The following is a 20,444-nucleotide window of genomic DNA, read 5'->3' on the forward strand; positions in this document are numbered from 1 at the left end:
TGGGTCTGATCTAAACCATAGCCCAGATCTTCTCAACCCAATAAAACAACTGTGGTGAGAAAAACGTTTCAGAACTCTGCGCTTCGAGCAATGAAAAACTGTCAGCAACATGCAAGTCAGTTAACTGGAATCAGGTCTATTAAGAGCGTAATTAAGGTAATTAAGAGCGACAGTGATATATTTAATTAAGAGCGGCAACGATACATTATATTAGATGGTATATTATTGTGTAATATAATACAAAAGCTACAGAGATGAGACGCATATGAAATGTCTCCCTGCGCAGCTGCTCAGTAGATAAGACAGCGGCGTTCGCATCCATTGTTGCAGGCCGCCGTTTCATCTGAGGAAGATGCAGGGATGTATTGCCTCTACGTCATCGTACCTGTGAGAGCGTCCTCTGTTCTTTGCTCCACTCTACATAACAAGCAGCACTAGACGGGCCCCGCGGCTTTTGAGGCGAAACCTGTCCCGAACTGCGGCCCGCTTTCAACGTGCACGAGAGTCCCTCGCGTCTCCCGCGGCAACAGGACGAGCCTCACTTCAAAAAGCGCTGTTCAATGGCCCAACGTCAATACACCGCACGAGAAGCGCGAGCGCGTCACCGATCTACGTCCGTATGCGGACTGCAACACGCAAATGCCGCATAAAGAAGGTTGGAAAATACATTAAAGACGGGGCACAGCTGTTTGATGAAAAGGGCGATCGTCTTCATTTGTTCCCATGTATAGAAACCGAACGTTCAATGAAGACAGAATGTGTAAATGAGCCATTAGCGCAATGGAGAAGAGTAGTCTTCACACATGTATTCATGGAGCAAAGCAGAGGCCTAAGTAATGACCAAACTGCCTTGTGGGGCATGGACTCCAAATTACAGTGATCCCTACCATTCTAAATAAATCTGCTCAGACATATATTGTTTGATTTTGCACAAACAGAAAACCTGCCTTGACTATGCTATGAAAATAGCAACGGCACATTTGTCAATAGATCAAACGTGCTCTTCATAATTATAATACTTGTGAGTGATCAGTAGCTTATACACAGTTCCAACAGCCATGAACAAAGGGTATTAAAAAACACATAAGAAGGTGTGCTGTAACTGGTATCTTTCATATCCCAATTCAAACATTTCATATGCCCATAAATATTCTTCCCTAAAGACGGTTCTGTGGTGCAATAGCGCCCGCATCCTGTTCTACTCCAGCCCCTATTACTCAAACTCATACTCATATTTATACTCAACCTCATACTAATATTTATACTCAACCTCATACTAATATTTATACTCAAACTCACATTTATACTCAAACTCATATTGATATTTGTACTCATACTGACATTTTTTACTCAAGCTCACTGAGGTGCTCTGTCAGCACTCCCTCTCCTCTCTGCACAGGCCGCTCAGTGACATCGGCACGCCCGCCCCAGTGGGCGATATCCTGTCGCTCGGCGAATAGAGAGTGAAAACAGGATGCAGATCCTCCCTTCGGAGCGAGAAACCTCCTCCTCCCCCTCCCGCGGTGGCGTCCATCACCGAGTCGGGCTGAGGAAATCCCCACGCACCTTCTCACGTGCTGCGAGGGACCCCACCCTGCCCCGCCGTGGCCTACATGCCCCCCCCCCAAAACCGAAACCTGACGCGGCTATCGTGGCTAAAGCACAGCACGCCCATCTGTTTCAACAGCCAATCCTTCTCATGCTGACCACAGTGTACTGATCCAGCTTTTAAAATCAGCCATTTAAAATTTGCTCTGTTATGTGTTGTGTTTGTGACTGAAGTGTTATTGTCAATGTGTTTATTGACATCTCTATGAATCTGTGTGCGACTACACACACTCATGGGTTTATACCTTTGGTTGTCAAGATTGTGCTGTGTGTTCTGTGAGTGAGTGAGTGAGTGAGTGTGTGTGTGTGTGTGTGTGTGTGTGTGTGTGCTTGCACTGGTTTCTTTGTGTGTAGTTTTGACTTGATGCATGCACACACGTGTCAGTTTACCTGTAAGAGCACCCCCCAGACTCCCCCTCCTCAGGTGTTTCCCATCCTCGCTGAGCTGCCTCTTGAATTTCATGGTGATTCCAGAGCCATATGATACCTCTGGGTTACTGGACTTTCGCAAGGGGATGGAGGGAGGGTACAGGATGTTATCCATCTGCGGGAAACAGAAAGAGAGAGAGAGAGAGAGAGAGAGAGAGAGAGAGACCAGTTTTAGTGTGGAGAGAAAGAGAGAGAGAGAGAGAGAGTGGAGAGAGAGAGAGGTCCTGTTTTAGAATGAAAGTCTTCCATAGATCTTACAGAGAACAGAAACATTCCTTTTCAAAAAGTATCTTCCAGAACACAGAGGAAACATGAGGATATGTTCTTTATACTGCCCAATAAACTATGAGAGTTCTCTTTTGTCAAACAGGACTGCACGCAGATATTAAACTGCAAGCTTTCCTCCCTCTTGTTTAGTTTTCAGGACAAATGTATTTAGTTTTTTTCAACATATTTCTCTTGGCAAGCTTCAGGTATTTGTAACATTTAGCTGTTCCATATCTAGACATTTGGAAAACGTAATGCTGTGCATAGTTGCAAACGCTAATCTCTCACACACTAGCTTCTTTAAATATTGCCTCACTTCAAAACCATACCTCCTCTGTCCATATTTACATGCGAATTTATTATATGAATAATACTGATAAAAGCTAATATACTTAATTGCTGTGGTGTAATTTGTATAAATTAGTAACAGTTGAAAGCGTTTTTTCTTTTTTTTTTTTTTTTTTTTTTAATAGCTCATACAGATTCAGAGGGGGAGAATGATGAATTTGAGAGGGCCCTAGAGACTGGCAGCGCCGGGGGCACTCAATCTCTGATAACCAAATAACCACATCCATTACTCTGACGTCATGGAAACAGAACCAAATAGACTAAAACTGAAAACAACAGTCACTTTGTGTGACAGTCAAGAGCACAGAATGCACCATGGTAACATTGTTGACAATAAACTCCATGTCTGACCGTCACACAAATAATTGAAACTTCATATTACAGCAACCACACTTAAAGTTGTGCACTCTCTGTGTTTCACAAATATAAAACAAAAGCAAGACTGAAACACCTTAATTTTTTAAATGTACAAAATTACTTAAAATAAAATAAGTAAAATAAGCTATGTTCATACAATGCATGAGAGCAATTCTTCATTAAATTATTCAGGAATCAATCACTACTCCAAAAGCAATATGTCAACAGGAACACACTGTACAGAAGTTTGTACAACTTGTACACAAAGCAGTGACAGAATCTGAGAAGGATTCATTTTTACATTTGGCCTTGGGTCTCCGCATAGATCCACTTTTGTATTGACACAGTGTTACCAGATCTGTAACAATGGGGGGGGGGGCATTTTAAGTGTATTTTTATCAGTAAACACATAATCACCATCCATATCTCTGTAGCTGGGCTGACATTTCAATAGCCATTACATTTCTGTACTCAGGACACTCTCGCTTGCATTGCACCATTGTTTAAAGAACATATTAAAAATCCTTTTTTTATGTCTTCGGACTTTGATTCCATTCTGGCCAATCGGATTGCTTCACCGCCCACCGCTGTGAGTGCAAAACAATCCATACTTCCACACTTCCATTACCGCTACTCTTCCCTCAATAATCCTTCCGCCTGTAAAACAATTTGCTTCTCATAAAGGCCCGAGCAAACAAATAAGATGAAATGTAGCCACGGGTGCAAGGGAGCATCACAAAATGAAATCACGCTCATCCTATTTCTTTCCCATTGCGAGGGGCCCTTTTTATAGGATGCGCGTGCTGTATAACTCTGGAGAGATTAGGATGCCTTCCGCTGAAGGTACAGAATTCTGATTCCCCCATTAGCCCAGTATACACTTATTAGCCTGGCTGCTGGCATAGTGCAAAAAAAATGTATTCAGCCAGATGGAAAGAAATAAATAAACCATACCCCCCATCCTGGGTGTCCATCTATCATATGAACACCTGGAAACAGAATAAATTGGGGTGATCAAGGAAAGGGAGAACAGTTGTGTTTGTGGACACACAGTGCTTCCTGTCCCATGTAAAACCCCCTGCTTCACTTGCTGATAAACCCTTTAGAAAACCATTGTGTCCTAAATCCCTCTGATTTTCCCATTTGTTTACTAGACATTCACAGAAAGTGCACTCAATCTCAGTTCCCCCTGAATGAACTGAAATGACCACCCGGCTTCACATAACTTGGAAACACTCAAATCTACCTCAACAAACTTTACTGAGCCCAAGCACTTTTGTCACACCACATTATGCCAAACGCAATTATTCTGTAGGGTGGTTTACAGAAGTGTGCCCTTGTATAGGATCCCCCAAAGGAAAACAGGCCGTGTTTACAGCGCTGACAGGGACTCAAACAGGGTTTGATAAAGAGACGGAGCTATGGCAGCTGCAAAACACTGGATCAGCATAATGTGAACCTTAGGTTTCCAAAATACCGTGTAATCGTGTCAGGTGTTGTTGGAAAGCTGACATCATGGGGAACAATTTGGCGTCTTTAACGGTGTGGTACAGTGGGCGCTGTCTAAAGACCTTGGAACACCATTCAAAAGTGAACGGTGGGTAATGCCAGTTACCTACGTGTCAGCACCCAGCTGTGCTCCAAAGGTTAACATGGTCTGATAGGCTTACAGATAACGCAAGCAGGACCATTGCCGAACTGGTGTTTCATTGTGATCCCTGGGTATATAGGGGGGAAAGTGTAATGGATTGAGGAGGCTAATCAGTACAAGCTCCCGCGCGACATTCACATATAGCCATGTCACCACTCACATTTTGCAGTGCACATTGAATATTGCTATTATTTAACACACTGTACAATAAATCGCATTCACTTTAACCTAGCATTCCTCTTTGACTCTTACCACTGCACAGCTAGCGGTTTTAAGGTCCTTGCATACACACAGATATCTGCACCCCGGAGTCACTCACCGATACACTAGTGCTGTCACAAGATACACAGTTGTATGTTTGCAGGCTACACACGCGAGAGGCATGTTCCCATCTACCAAGATAGACAGACAGATAGAGAGGGATCCATATAGAGCCGCACTACTAGAGGAAATTCTGTATAACTGTCAGCACAGAGGAAAGATTAAAACATTATTTTGGAGTCAGACATCCGAGACTACATTAAATTAATCCTGTTCCAGTAGCCCCGGGTAAGATTACATGCATTCCTTCGCCACTCAGATACTTCCCCCTGTTTGATGCGTCTGAGGGGGTATCTTACAATTCAGGGACAATAAATGTGAATGAAATTAGTGATGCAGTACGACTCTTTTCATATCCCCTCTGCTCAAGGTAAGGATGATATCAGTGTTCATTTCCAGAAGAGCGGAAAGCGCCACCGTACACCTTCCTGCAGCTCAGATCGCCCCGCTCTTTGGCCGGGGGAACAAAGGCCAAGAGAAAGTTTAGAACCTCAGCCGAAACGCCTCCCTGGAGGACAATTAGGGAAGAGGAAGAGGTCCTCTCTCCACGAGCAGAGCACGAGAGAGGCCCGGCTCCAAGGAGCCCACAATGTTCTGTCTGGGAGGGGGAGGGGGGGGGGGGGCAACGCCCTTTCCCCAGTCTCACATGAAGAGAACATTATCCACAGCCTATACCATGCCTTCCAGCTCTTGCCTGGACATGGGGGGAGTCCACTGACAAGAGGGGAGCAGGAGCTAGGCACAGGAGGAGGTGTCCCCCTAGATGCCTGAATCTATTGTTCCCCTTCTACCACAAAGATATTCCATTTCGATAGGCGTTGACAGTGGACAGTGTGATAAACGCTGGTTTCAGGTACGGTTTTTGTGAGGCTGTTCTGGAAAAGAATGAACACAAAAATCTGCCACTGACTGTGGATCAAGGAGGACTGGAGAGAACAGGGCATGAACACGCCAATTCTTACTTTACGTTGTTCTGTTTATATGACTCCATGATATTGAACATGAAAGAAAAAGTTATTGGTTTAACAGTATCTTCATTTTACAGTATCTGAAGACAGAATACATTGATTTTCAACATCTTCTGTATATATGAAATACTACATTGTAAATTTATAAAATACATAAGGATACTTCAAACCTTTTCCACATGTTTCTGACAAACACTTAAATGTAGGCTAAGTTGAGTTAAAACTGAATAACTGTGACATAAAGATTAATCAAGCCTTTCAAAGTGGACTAGCCTGCCATTGCTTGACACACACAAATCAAGTCACAATGACTCTCAGATTTTAGGCTTTCTCAGAACTCAGTGTGCTTTCCTTGCTCTGTGGTGAATGCCAAGTAAATAAAATGGAATGAAACCAATTTCACCACATTATGTCCCCAAACACTCCAGGTTACGACACGACTCCATTCACATTATTTTAAGATAGAAATAGCTGGGTATTACTCTATTGGTCCTAAAAAGAAAAGAAAATTTTTTTAAAGCTGTGGGTGAACACTGTGTTCAAAAAAAAAATTTTAAACATAGTTTAACATTCAAATTTAAATAACAATTAATTCAAAGTCGCTGCTTATTAGAATGTTAAAATGGACAGACCAGAATAACCATACCAGTTGAAAGATGTTTAGATTATTTATACAGTTTATTTACTGATTTAGCCAGAATGCAGAGTGACTTCCAGGGCAAATATAGAATGACATACTAAATAAATTGCAAATACATTTTAGCACATTGAAGGTGATAAAACTGACAAAAATGTAATTTTGTAATTGATGACAAAAATGAAGCGGGATTTTGCCCCGTACTTGTTGAAACAGAGCCAAGGCTGGATAAAATCATGAGCCAGTCTGATCTCTCTCGATTCACAATTCCCTCATTAGAGCGCTTTCCCTTTCTGCTGGAGAAAGTTCAAAAACCAGAGCAGTGGGCGGTAGCTGCACCACCATTTCTACCACATTACTACTACACCCCGCTTGTTCTTTATTCCATTATTCCGTGCTCGTCTGCAGGATGATTCACTGACCCCTAAGAGAAAGAGGAAAGACCACGCCACACTGCGCTGAGGTCTGCGCTTTCCCCGAGCGGTGAGTCTCCTCTGCTACACTGCCGTTACTCATCAGCGCATTCTCGTTACCGTCCACAAACTACCGAGCAGCGCCACACACTGCACTTAACGTACCCACTTAAAACATGTGCAGGACGAGTCATGGAAGTCAACCGAAGAATAAATCTCTGACGTTCCTCCCAATACATTTTACAGGTTACTATGCATTATAACGATGCTGATGTTTTCGTTCGTTTCCAAGCCACATAAGAGGTGTTGAAGTCAGGACAGCAATTATTAAGGCATGCATGGACCTCCGGGCTCACTAGCAGGACCTTGCGTCTTCCACTGTAGCTAGCAGAGCCTCTGCGTCATTGATTTCAGCCGTTTTCAAAACTTCTTTGTAAGCTCATGTACCAGTGAAGGCCTTAGGTTAGTACACCTCCATGCACTCTGTTTTTCACTGGGTTCATGGTAGAAGTAAGAGCGTAAGCTACGTTTGTAGGCGTCTCCCTGAGGTACTGCATGCTTGACATGCGGATAAAATGAAGGAAATAATCAAACGCCCTGTCAGCTTCCCACTGGCACAAACGGTGCATCAGGCAACTAATGGCTTCAAGTTAACAAGTCAGCAGCCTTTCAGGTGCAAGGATGAGATCTGACTCACTGTTAAGATGTAGGCAAATATTTGGTGCCCAAGTAATTGTTCAAGAAAGCAGGAAAAGCTTTCAGTTACATAGCAGGACTTCACTGCTGCCAATTAAAGTGTGATTGAAGTGTGTAAGTGGCACCAGTGTAACCTGGCAGAGATGCAGACACTGGGGGGGTTGTGCTCGAACCCCCCCCCCCCCCCCCCCCCCCAACCCCAATATGAAAAGCCAGGTACATTTGGGGGGGGGGGGGGAATTAGAAAGAAACCCACGCAATACTTCTGTTCCAATGTAGTACATTTCATCAATTTGGTCCAGAATTTTGAACCACTCACCCAAAATGAACTAAATGCTATGTCACTGCTACCAGGAGCACACTATGCAACACTATGCAAATAAATCTACATTTAAAAGATATACATGCACTGGAAATAACTGCCTTGAGATATGGTCAGTCCCTGCCCAAAGAATCTACATATTACAGATTTTGTGTGATAAATCTAAAACAATATATATTACTAATAATATTAGGTTTCTTTAAAATTTCCCATTCAAGCTGTAATCAACCAATAACCAACTAAAAGTGAAAATTCTAATTTTGCTGGACCCAAATGCCAATGGACATGGTCTGAACACAACAGGCACAGGTAAACAACAATCAGTGCTATAGTGACCCAGCTAGCCCCCTAGTGGTAAAGTACCCAGTCTGTATGAGCTGTAAACACACTGAATTCAGTTAGTCAGGTGAGTGAAGTGGATTGCCAGTAAGGGACACCACCGTTTCTGAAGCTACTTCTTCAGTATTTCTGCATGTATTCTAGCCCTGTCCTTTACCCCGTGGGGGTGGCAGACATGAAAATCAGCATCGCAATTAGAAGCAGTGCTTTCAAATGTGGCCAGATACTTGGCATTGAGCTCCATTACAATTACATTATATTACATTCACTTGGCAGACGCTTTTATCCAAAGTGACGTACAATAAGTCATTGGAACAACAACAATATACAGGTCTGATAAGGTACAATACTCATTACGTAACAGTTTTCCATAGCCATGAACACATCAATCAAACTAGGAGGCATGACAATGAGCTATAACATCAAGATAACGATACAAGTGCAATATAAGTGCTGGATGGAGATACAAGTGTAACATGAGTGCTACAGGAACAAGATAAAAGGATACAAGTGATAAGAGTGATCCTAGACTGGGTGTGCCCTGCAGAGTAGTGATAGTTAGTCCAGGTACAGTCTATAAGAGATGCGTCTTTAGACCAATAGCGGAAAGTGGTAGGCCTATTTAAAATAATTTGTATTTGATAAGTTCTAGCACTTGTTTTATATAACATTTCAGATTGCTTATTTTCACTAGCTGAGATCAAAGATTCACACATTCCTTTCAAATATAATATTTCTCTGTAATGGGAAATATTAGGCAGATTTATTTTTATTTTGGTACCCCAGCAATATTTTTCAGCAAAACGCAAGACGGACAAGCATCAAACTGCACCACATTTGGCACAAAAGAAACCATTACGAAGAACAATTCTGAAGTGTGTCCTTCTCTGTGTGCTACAGACTCAAGAAAAAATAACATACCAGTAGAAGAACTTCTGATGTGTCTGTCTCTCATAGCTAGCATTAGAAATCTAAGCCTGGCTTATTACATAATGCCCAACTGCCTGGATAGAGATTTATCACTCTCCATCTATATAAACCTACTTTACAATGGTGAAAAGATTAGGAAGCATAGAATGCCACAGAAAAGTCCTTTTTTTTTTTTTTTAGTAGAGCCACATCTGGCTCTGGAGCCATCCGGGCTGCTGCCTCAACAACCTGGAAGAGGCCAAAATCAGTGTCACAACAAACTTACACACTGTACATTACATAAACCCTCTACAGTGGAATGCAATCATTTCATGATTCTGCTAATCCCATGAAAAAATGTGCCACATTGATTTGATAGTGCAAAACAATAGGGTTCACATAGCTGACCATCCACAAATATCCCATTACTTTAGTTTGGCCTGCTCCAAGACAGCTCATATACATATTAGAGTACAACAACCATTCTCAAACTCAGAATGACAGCGAGATACCTAGGACTGAACTCAACCTACCAGGCAAAAGTCCTTATCCTCAACTACACTTTTGCCCTATACTGGCTCTCTTGGTCTTTTAATGTGTTGGTCTATTAACCTACTAGTAGGATCACTTGGCTAAACAAGCTGTAGTATAAAAGAACTGCATTCTACAAATGTGTGTATTGTACATGAACAGATGCAAATAGTTAAAACTTTCTAGAGGCATCATACCAAAGAAAAACAATTTATCAAAGAAACAAGATTCCCCCAAAAAAATTCCCCTTTCCTCTATAGAGCAGTTTATAACATAAAGCCTGATGTAAGCATTCTTGATTTGTGCACCTTATAATACAGTACAAATGAATATGTATGCAGGATTATGGACAGATAGTCAAAACAAGCCAAGTCTGATGTAATACTCATATCATATGCACTAGACTAGAGAAATGTAACACTACAGCATTTCAAAGCATTTTTTAAAGAGTACATCAGTTTTCATAGATATTCAAATAATATTCAAATTAATCATTTAAATTGTGACACTTCAATAATGCTATGGGTATGATTTATTCAAAAGGATAGCAATAACATCCAGTAATAAGCATATTGAGCATAAACATAAATTACTAAGCTTTGATTACAGTTTTACTACTATTCCGTTGCCATGTGCGTCTTGTTTATTCAAGATGTACTCATGATTCATTACTGTAAAGACTGTGAAGGCTCCAAATGTTGCAACACAATGTTCTCTATACAAGTGGCAAAGTTTGGCTTTGAGGACTACCAATGGGAAGTCATCTCAGCCGCGTGCTTCTGACCACAGGATGAGAGATGAATTATAGTACCTACACTGCAATGGTTTCTAAATGACCAAAGCATGCAGAGAAATGTAATATGCTTAAAAATATGAGGGATTTTTCTCAAAATGCAAAGCCCAACAAAACACAGACATTTGGCAAGGAGCTTTATGAAAGGACGGCAGAGGGATTAGTGCTTGGTTTTATCCCAAACCCACTATTACACCAGCTAGTCAAATTGGCTCCCCAAAGTGGTGCTCACAGAGAAAACTGTAATCCAAAACAGCCTCTAAAATATGACATGGTTCACCAATTGATACAGAAACTGAGCAAAGAATTACATCAACTGATGATATTCCCAGAACATGTGTTTCTAATAGTAAATGTGATGGAGCAAAAGAGAAAAGACCCCATAGTTATTCTTGTTGACTTTGAACTGGCAGATTCAAATACAAGTGTGAGAATACACAAGCTCATGTTCACCGGTAACATGAGAAAAATGTAGCCCGTCTCCAGCGAAGACCACCACATGCTGCTAAATTGGATCCATGTGGGACAAGAAAAGAAGATAACTGTCACTTAACATAAATAGGCATATATGAATAATTTTATTATCAACACTGCACGTGCTCTCCCACAAACTCCAAAACAATTATTTATTTTGATCTAAGCTAGACCAGTTATGATATTTTGAATCATTTGTGCCAATAAAACAGACACTAACAAAAACATACATAGAAACAAAAGCTACAAGACTGATTCCCTCTGTAGGATAAACATGTTCACAAGACGTACTATGTTTACAAAATATTCAGCGTGATCACACAAATTTAGGATAAACAAGTGGTGGAGTTTTTGGAGGGAGAAAAACTGTATAAGAGGCTCCAGGCATAATCTGTGGGGAAAATCAGTGCAGTGCTACGGTCTAGAATCTGACAGTGATTCACTGCTTGTTTCATACCTTACAATGTATAAATCAAAGAATCCTACATCACATGTATGTGATGCATGTTATCAAGGTGAGAAAAAAATTATCAGTTAAATTAGTAAATGAATTGGAAACATTAATGATGTAAAAGTACAAGGATCTTTCTCAACATTCTATGCCTGACAATGCATTAGATATTATTGAAGTGTGACAGAAATCTTTTTTTGGATACATTTTTAAAAGACATAATTATGTAAGCATACAACTTACGCTACACACTGTGTGTGTGTGTGTGTGGCTGGCTTTCTGCCAGGGTTTTTTTTCCCTTTTTAACAGCAATTCCTCCCACATAATATTTAACCAAATCAAGTAATAAATTATCTTTATTGCGCAGATGCTCTAATTATGCTTAGTTTTCAAACCAAACTGTCATAAATATTTACACAATAAGCTTCCAGGAAGCAGAGGAGATGAAGCCCAGAGATACACGAGTTTCCACAACCAACATGTTTTCATTCCTTTGACAGACTATACCTAAATAAAAATGCATAAATATTTTCCCAGAAGTGAAATCCCTCATCTGTCCTATCAAAATTATTTATGCAAATCTGTTTAACAATCTACAATGGGCCAAGCTGTTAAAAGAAATAGCGTAATTCACATAATTCTACACTTTCCTTGTCAGTTAAAAAATGTGTTTATTAGCAACGACACACCAAGTCCAATGTGAAAGTGGACAGTGTAAAGGGGATACAAATCCACTTTAGATGGGATTCAATGATAGTTCTCTATCACCAAATTAATATAGTAAAAACAAATGTCATGCATGAACTATGATACATTTCCCCACAACAAACGTTAAAACAAACAACCCCTCCACTCAGAAACAGCATTGTTGTGTCACTTTGACCGCAGTAGGCAGGGACACGAGCATTTATAAATAACCAAGAATCAAAACAGCTCTCATTTAATTTCACACTTCCCAAGGGACTACAGTCAAATCAAGCACACATGAAACAATGCATTCCTAAACATAGACTAGCCTTTGTTCCCTCTGAGTCAGCTGTCATTTCTCCTGGACCACAGGTGTTTGCAGTCTATGCAAGCCTATGCGCTAAAGTAGCTAGCCACCGTACTGAGACTAAACAACAATGGCACAACGGGTTGCATAACAAGGATAATGACACAGACGATGACCCCAGTGCAAAAAGCTAAGCGAGTGTCCACCAAACAATCATCTCCCTTAAAGTCCTCCAGCTCCTACATTGAAGCTCTTTCAACTAGTCCCTCCTGAATGGAACCTCTGGTGCTTCACACCTGGAAGCTTCCATAGGAGCCACACATATTACAAAACACCTTTTGTGTTGCACTGGGAGGACAAGCAGTCTTTAAACAAAGTGTTTTGTATATTTAAATGATTAACTTCGCTCTGCTTTTACTTCCCGTTTATTTCCTCATTTGAGGCAAACTGCATTGCTTTTGTTGTTGTTGTTGTTGTTGTTGTTGTTGTATTGATGTGGGTAATTCAACTGTACCCACGGCCACTATGATCGCAAGCTCAGTAGGTCTTCCATAAACAACTTGTACACGCTATCAGTCAGATAAATGGCCTCTCAAATCCCAGAGGAGCACGCATGTGGATGCTTTCAAAAGAGCTGGGTTCCGGGCCGGCCCTTACACAAGGACGCGACATCCGTCCTACATAATTCCTTCCCGCCTGTGCCCGACTGCTGTACTGAGCTCTGCCTTGCCAGCATTCCTTAATGGGCCTGTGACCCCCGAGCACACACTCACTGTGCAGGACAGATGAGCAGATCTATAACAGCCAGAGACATGGAACAGTTTCTGAGCAAATAGGCATTGCTTCCGTTGTGACAGAGAACAGTGGATGACTGAGGATGAGGCGCACAGGATTAAAATAGATTTCAACATGTTTACACTGAGGAAGCCGCATGCCCTCAGAAGGGTTCAGAGTGAACATAAATGGCACTTTTTTCACAACATGGCAATGTGTTATCCAAACTCCATCGACTGATAGGCAGTCTTTTATTCCTTGCGTTAGTTCTATTCAGAGCTGCATTCTTGAGAGACATACAGTCCAAAGAACACATTCTTTGCACACACAGCATCGCCTTCCAGTCATGTTGACTCTGTGGCACTAACTTTTCTGTGGATCAGGAACAGTGAAGGACATTCCCTGGCATATTTCTCCAAAAGTGACAGTTGGTTCACTGTTCCATTGTTTCAATCCATTGCCCTACAGGAAAAGCCAGGAGAACAGTAGACTTTGGCAGAGTTTCCATAGCGGTACAGCATGTGCACGTGTACGTCTCCAGGGAGACGTATGGACATCCAACTCAAGTTGAAAATGTTATGGAAAACAGGGGCCCATCACAACTACAGAGTGAAAGCTAAAGTAAAAGAAGAATGCTTGAATATTCAAACGATTACTCTGTGTATTGTTGAAATTTTAAATAAAGAAATCTAACCCCATTTCTAATTTCTAATGTGCTTTTATCATGCATCATAAATTGCAATGAAAATTTTTAGCTAAACAAGCTCTAATGGTAAAGAAAATCACATTATTTAGCTGAAATCTATAGAAAAAAGGTAATAGCATTTGGTTTTTCAAAAATAAAAAAAAGTTGTGAGGGAACATGCCAGGGATATCTGAAAATAAAGCTTGCTTCTGGAGCAGGTGGCCAATTCAAGCGTCCGTTTCCCACTGTAAATACATTATCGATAAGTAAACATGCACTGCTTTTTGATGTTTGTCTTGATGCATTGGTAATCTCCAAGGTGGTGTCTGGGAAACCATGTCTTCACATGCAAGAGAGAAACAAGCTGACCTGTTATCTCTTTCAGGAAAACCGAACGGAAGCACGGAAGACCAGGGCTGCAATTATTATATCAACAACTACAACACTTCACACTAAAAAAAGATCAGCTATTTGAAAGTTCAACAGAAATTCTAGAGACCACATAACTAACTCCTCTCAGAAGGGGCATAGCAAGTCTCCAATTGCTTGTTCTTCAAAATATAAAGGTTCTGTATGCAGCTCTTTGAACCGCAACTGTACCTTTATGTGAGAGCATGTAAGAAGAAGATGGTTTCATTTTCACCGACAAGCAGGAGGCACATTTACATAGTGTGATTCCTCTCCAGGGTTCCTGGCTTACATTCATTCCCAGAGGCCCACCCATGAGCCCTGTTCAACCATCCGCTGAGAAAAGAGGCAGAACTCCACCAAAACCCCAAGATCATTTGTACATTAACTGTTTTAGACACACTGTATGTTTTTGACAATCTGGAGGTGGTCTGGAAGCCTGATTGTGTTCAATGGTGAGGCAAGTCAAACTTTGGATAGCAGACCACTCTTGTGGAAGGGGCCCACTGCAATTATGCAAATGTATTATTATTTTTTTTAATGAAGAAAATGTATATTTATATAGGCCTTTACACCACAAATTTCTACTTGAAAGGATAGTGTTTTAATAAATGTTTTTTAAAAAATAAAAAATATATTAAAAATATTCTCATAGCCTTTTGACAGATTGAACAGCTGTTCTATTAGTTGCTGTGATCACTGCGTGGGCATACTGAAAGCAGGCATTCACATAAACGTTGATCAGTGTGAAATTTCACAATCTTGACACTAATGACCTTTGTACCATCCTACCATCATAAAAAGGGGGGGGGACTATTTGCGTTCTGCTCTCAGAAGCTCTCGATAGCAGACTGATAAATTTCAGACCTTCAACCTCAATCAGAGAAAACAAGTGCACTTCTGCTTTGAGAGCCCCTCTCACTCTGGAGACCAGAGCAGTAGAAAGGCCTTCTTTCTTCTCTCTGGGTGGTCCCGTGGCCTCGAAGTTGCAGAATACAGCAAAAACAAAAGCGAAAGAGCATAATTCCAGGATTTATTTGGTTAGCAGACACCCTTAACCAATAACTCTAACAGAGGTCATTCCCTACACGTGACTCATCTGTACAGCTGGATATTTCACTGAGGCTATTTGCACTAAGCACCTTCATCAAAGGTACAGTGGAGGAACCAGAACCAATGTCCTATTTACACTCCCTGTCCCAGCAGACTGCCAGCTGATCACAAACACCAACAATGGAGCACAGCCTTGGACTAGAACACTTTGTGCCATCGCTCACGAGGTCACCCGGTAATAAACCAGTGCCCTGCATCGTTCACAGATGTCCGGAAACAACTACAGCCGTAAAGCTGTCAGTCCCGCACAAGAAGCTATATTTGAATTCATAATGAATTTTACACAGCTACTGTTGCAGGAGGAAAGCTTGATCTGTGAAGCGGGCCTACACAGCTCAGCAAACATATGCTGAAAGCACAGAGGAGATGGAAGGGAGTCACGAGTTAGGCATGCAGCCCCTCGTGTGCTCACTGAGAAAGGGAAAGCTGATTCATAGTAACTGAGCCAAGGCAGAGATGATGGTCACGATCAGAAAGAAAAAACAAAAACAGCCTCCGGGCATGACTAAGTGAGAAAAAGGTAAACCTTGTTAAAGGAATGGTGCCGGGGGGCAAACACACACTGGGAGCGATAAATCCAACAATAAAAGGGGGAGATGGAGATAACCAAATGTGGCATGATTGAAAGAGGAAGGCTATCGGGAGAGAGGGATGAGGGTATCGTGAATCAGTTAACGGCTGATTGGTTGCAGAATGTGCCGGTAAGGTAAACAACGGTGGTGCCGCAGAAGGCAGAGCAAACAGAAGGGGGTGGGGGTGGTGGTGTCCAGCTGTTGACCCTGAGTGATGGAGAGCCTATTGGTGCATTTCCAAGTGTTTGCACAGCTTAAACGTTGAATGAAAGCGCATGAGTGGCTTCTGTCGGACAGACGTCTCTCATACTCTTCCCAAGGACCAATGGGGCCTGTATTTGACATTTAGGTATCTTTGATAACCAGTTCCAACTATTGGGACCTTGCCAGTGTATGCCACTCCACATCTGACTTACCTTCAAACATTTCTCCATGAAATCTCCACTCTGTATGTACTCCTGGTCAATACCACATCATCTAGTCAACAGACATGTGTCCAGACTTTTGTTGCATTTTATTAGGCCCTTTCAAACATAAAACCTAATTCAAGTAAAAACTATGTTGTGTTTGCCTTGCCGTCCACTACAATGTGCTATTCCTCAGTGAATGACAAACAGCACCAAATAATAGTAGGTAATAAATAATAGCATTCTCATTATAATCTTTGTAAGTGGTCAAATACAAAGAGCAACAAACAACAGTCTATTAAATATTGAATTTTTTTCAGGGAACATAATTACTTTCCATTTCTCTGTTTGGCACAAAGGTTGTTTGTTGCTGCAGTTGAATAGAGGCAAATTATAAAAAAACAATCTATTCAAAAGCAGGTATTAATCATTATCAGCCACTCCTGGTGGTTGCTAAGCCACAATGAAAGAAGACATGTTCATTTTTCAAAACAAGAAAAAGAAACACCACCTGTAGATGGTGGAAATGGATTCCTCATCTGTGACAGCCATGCACAAAACAGAAACACAGCTAAGAGGAAACTGTTAATAGGACTGCTCAAGTGTTCACTGTATCAAACAAAATTAGAGATGATGTCTCTCCATTATATCACGCTTCAATACTGTGGTCACTTTAATAATTATGAGAAATTATGCACCCACTGTTACTATTCAGAATAATCCTAGAATACACAAACATACAAGGGGCACAGAATCTGAATTTTAAGAAAAACTTTTTCAATGCAACTTTTTTTCTGTAAAATCTGTGTGAGGGTCAGGACAAAACTCAAATATTGTATATATTTTCGATCAGTGTCTTCATGGTGAAGACAGAAAATGCTTGACTACAAAGGCACAGCAAGGAGCCACTGACAGAAAATTTGGTTCCTGCAAGTGGAACAGCAAAAACAGTGCCTCAGCCAGAACGGCTCAAGCAGAACGCCTCAACCATGAAATATGAACATTCAGCTTATAGCTCGCAAGCTCTCTCTTTTCTTTGTGACCAAAAAGCATTTACCATCAGAAATTACTGGGAAAATAGACCGCTTTATGCATCGCTTCAGAAACAACCATAGAGCGTGGCACAGGCATGAATAATGTCTTTTCAAAGGGCACTTTCATTCACTGAACCAAGCCCCTCTCTCTCATAACGATTATGAGAATTTACTGCCAACAAAATTACAATGACCTCCATATGACCTCATTCTCATGGGAAATGAAAAGATCACAGAGACAGGTTAGATGGACCTGTAGAAGATAAACATTAAGAGAACACTTAAACCATCTCGAGATGAATTCATTCATTTATAATGTGGCTACTTACCCCAGATCTATGGCATATTTTTAGCATGGGTGATAACTAGTTCCAAATCTGAAGGCAAGCTGGGCTAAAATTTTGCTTCACACAACTGTTCCTTGAGCTTTCCATCCATGTGTAAGCAATGATTCCGTTTACCTCTACCTCTGACATCAGCTGAATAAGCAAGCAAACAGGGGGACATAGTCAGACAGGCACACCAAAAAAGGAGACTAGCATCATCACAAGACCATGCAGAACAGACAAAAGTGGTTACTTAGCTACAGGTGCCGCACCATAATTGCCATGGCAAGCTAAGCAACTAGATGGTGTATACCAATGAGGCTGATAAATAAAGAGAGGAGATGGCTGGATGGATACTTTGATGTGACACCTGACAAGAACCAAGGTGCAACCTGTGCCTTTGTTTTGCTTTGGCTGAAGCACAATCTGCCACACTGTCGTCTGAAGTTTTCGGTCTCTATTTTACTCAAAAAGCAGGGAGAAATAAACCAGCTAGGGAGACGAGTCTGTTCCAGAATGCAAGCATGAATTTGATAGCTGTCTGTAATAATAAACTTAAAATGAGACCATCAAGGGCTAAAAACAAAGCAGAAAATTACAACAATTTAACATTTCTAAGTTGCTTCTTAGCAATGCTTACAATGTGGAAACAATTCCACATTGTTTAGCATCGTAACCAAAAAACATAGTAACAACGACGATACTAGCATAATATTCATTACATTTTAAAGTTTTACTTCAAAGGACAGCAATTTTGTGCTACAATCCATTTCAGTATATCATAAATGTTGTGCTTGTGTGTGTGTGTGTGTGCGTGTACCTGTTCCCTGTGAAAATACTTATGTTATTGTGCTATTAATGAAGTAATGTTTTGTTTTAGTTTTATCATGTTAACACTGATGCTGGTTCCATGTTGAGTTCTTGCTCCAGTCCATGTCAATGCATATTTTTGATAAATGATGAGACTGTGTTTCTGATTTAAATGAGCCTATGTCTGTTTAATAATCATTTGACATTCTGGACATTCTTCATAATAGATTACTATGGTTGGTGAGCCTTGAGGTTGTGGTTATTATATTTGGTGTGCCTTAAACCCAAAAAGATTGAAAACCGCAGGTCTGCAGCTGAAAACTTTTATGTGAAAACCAATTTATTTGATGGTGATGTCTGATCACAGAGGAAGCACTGGCCCACAACCTACCAAACATCATATGATCTCGCGGTAAAGTGTAAATTGCCATGGTCCAGCACAAAAACAGTTCCACCAGAACTTATTGAACTCTTGCACTTCCACAGCCAGCTCCTCCTGTAACTGTGTACTATACACCCTCCACTGTAAATCTTGCCTCCTAGAAAGCCTGACCCACATAAAGACAGAACTTCAGAGGGATCATACATGTTTTATGTTCATTGATGCAGGTGTTCAAACACACTGTACAAAAAAGAGGAAATTTCTGAAAAGGTGACATAAGTAAAAACATTAAAATATGGTAATGCCTTCTTTCATATGTTGTACAACCTCATTGGGAAATACCTGACTCCACACACATACAGTGGACAGTAAATAATAGGGAAGGAAACTCGTTTACATCTGTGACGTGGGAAAACCAATATATACTGCACATACAGTACATTATGCTGCATCTACTGAGGGTCTTTTTCAAATATTCCAGACATTGTGAATCCACCTCCATCGCATGTGATATGAAAGGGATTTAAACAACAAATCAAACTGTGGACAGTAGTGTTGGTAACATATTGCATTTCTAGATATTTTTTAAATGGACGACTCTCACAACAATAATGATCTTGAGATTATGAGAGAGGCATTCAATTGTGTTCATCAATGCAGGATTACACTGACTACAAAACAGTTTTTCAAACATGGTGCTATAGCATATATATGTATATATATATATATATATATATATATATATATATATAAAGAATAAGGGGATTTTTGTTATTTAATAATTTTAAATGTTGTTTTTGTTCTTTTATTTCTTTGTGTTTTTTGGAGGCTTCGCATTTTCCTTTACAGTCTTTCGAGCTACAATGAGTTCGGGCATGCAAATATGATACACGACTCCTTTCAATAAGTACATCATTCAAAACAGATGGCGGCTACCATAAATGAGGACCAAACAAGGCGAGTATCGAATATAAATGAAATTCTGTGCAATAAAAAATGAAGACACCCCCAGATGAAGACTCCTCCTAGCCTCCGGTATAGAATGAAGACTCAAAATGACCTCCAAGTTCAAGTCTTCATCCGCAGCAATCTAAATCTATGGTACATTTTTCCTTTCCATTACCCTCTGCAATGGGTTGCGAATATAACAACCAGCTACAGGGAGAAAGGAAAAGCAAAAATATAAACGGCTTAAATTGAATATCATCAATAAAATTGTGAATGTGACAAATTACCTACCCAAACAATGCTGCTGTAGCAATCTATGGGCCTGCGAGCGTGTGCGAGCGAGCGTGTGTGCATTTTCAGTGATCAGCCGGCTAGTTACGCAACGTACACCGTTTCACAACAAATTCATTCCGATGAACGCCAAATTATTTGGCATGAACAAAATCAAATTTTTCCAATTATGATTTTCAGATTCAT

At 40.7% G+C, this 20,444-nt stretch overlaps 1 protein-coding gene across 7 annotated transcripts in view; it reads right to left on the reverse strand.

The window, feature by feature from the left end:
- mast4 (microtubule associated serine/threonine kinase family member 4) overlaps positions 1 to 20,444 on the reverse strand; it is a 149,144-nt gene that overhangs the window by 111,351 nt on the left and 17,349 nt on the right. For all 7 annotated transcript variants that reach the window (XM_035390074.1, XM_035390067.1, XM_035390065.1 and 4 more), the window contains exon 2: positions 1,999 to 2,152. In XM_035390074.1, the coding sequence (XP_035245965.1) occupies positions 1,999 to 2,152 (154 nt within the window). The remainder of the gene's footprint in view (positions 1 to 1,998; positions 2,153 to 20,444) is intronic.

This window comes from Anguilla anguilla, chromosome 14 (assembly GCF_013347855.1).
Source record: "Anguilla anguilla isolate fAngAng1 chromosome 14, fAngAng1.pri, whole genome shotgun sequence".
NCBI classification, from domain to species: domain Eukaryota; kingdom Metazoa; phylum Chordata; class Actinopteri; order Anguilliformes; family Anguillidae; genus Anguilla; species Anguilla anguilla.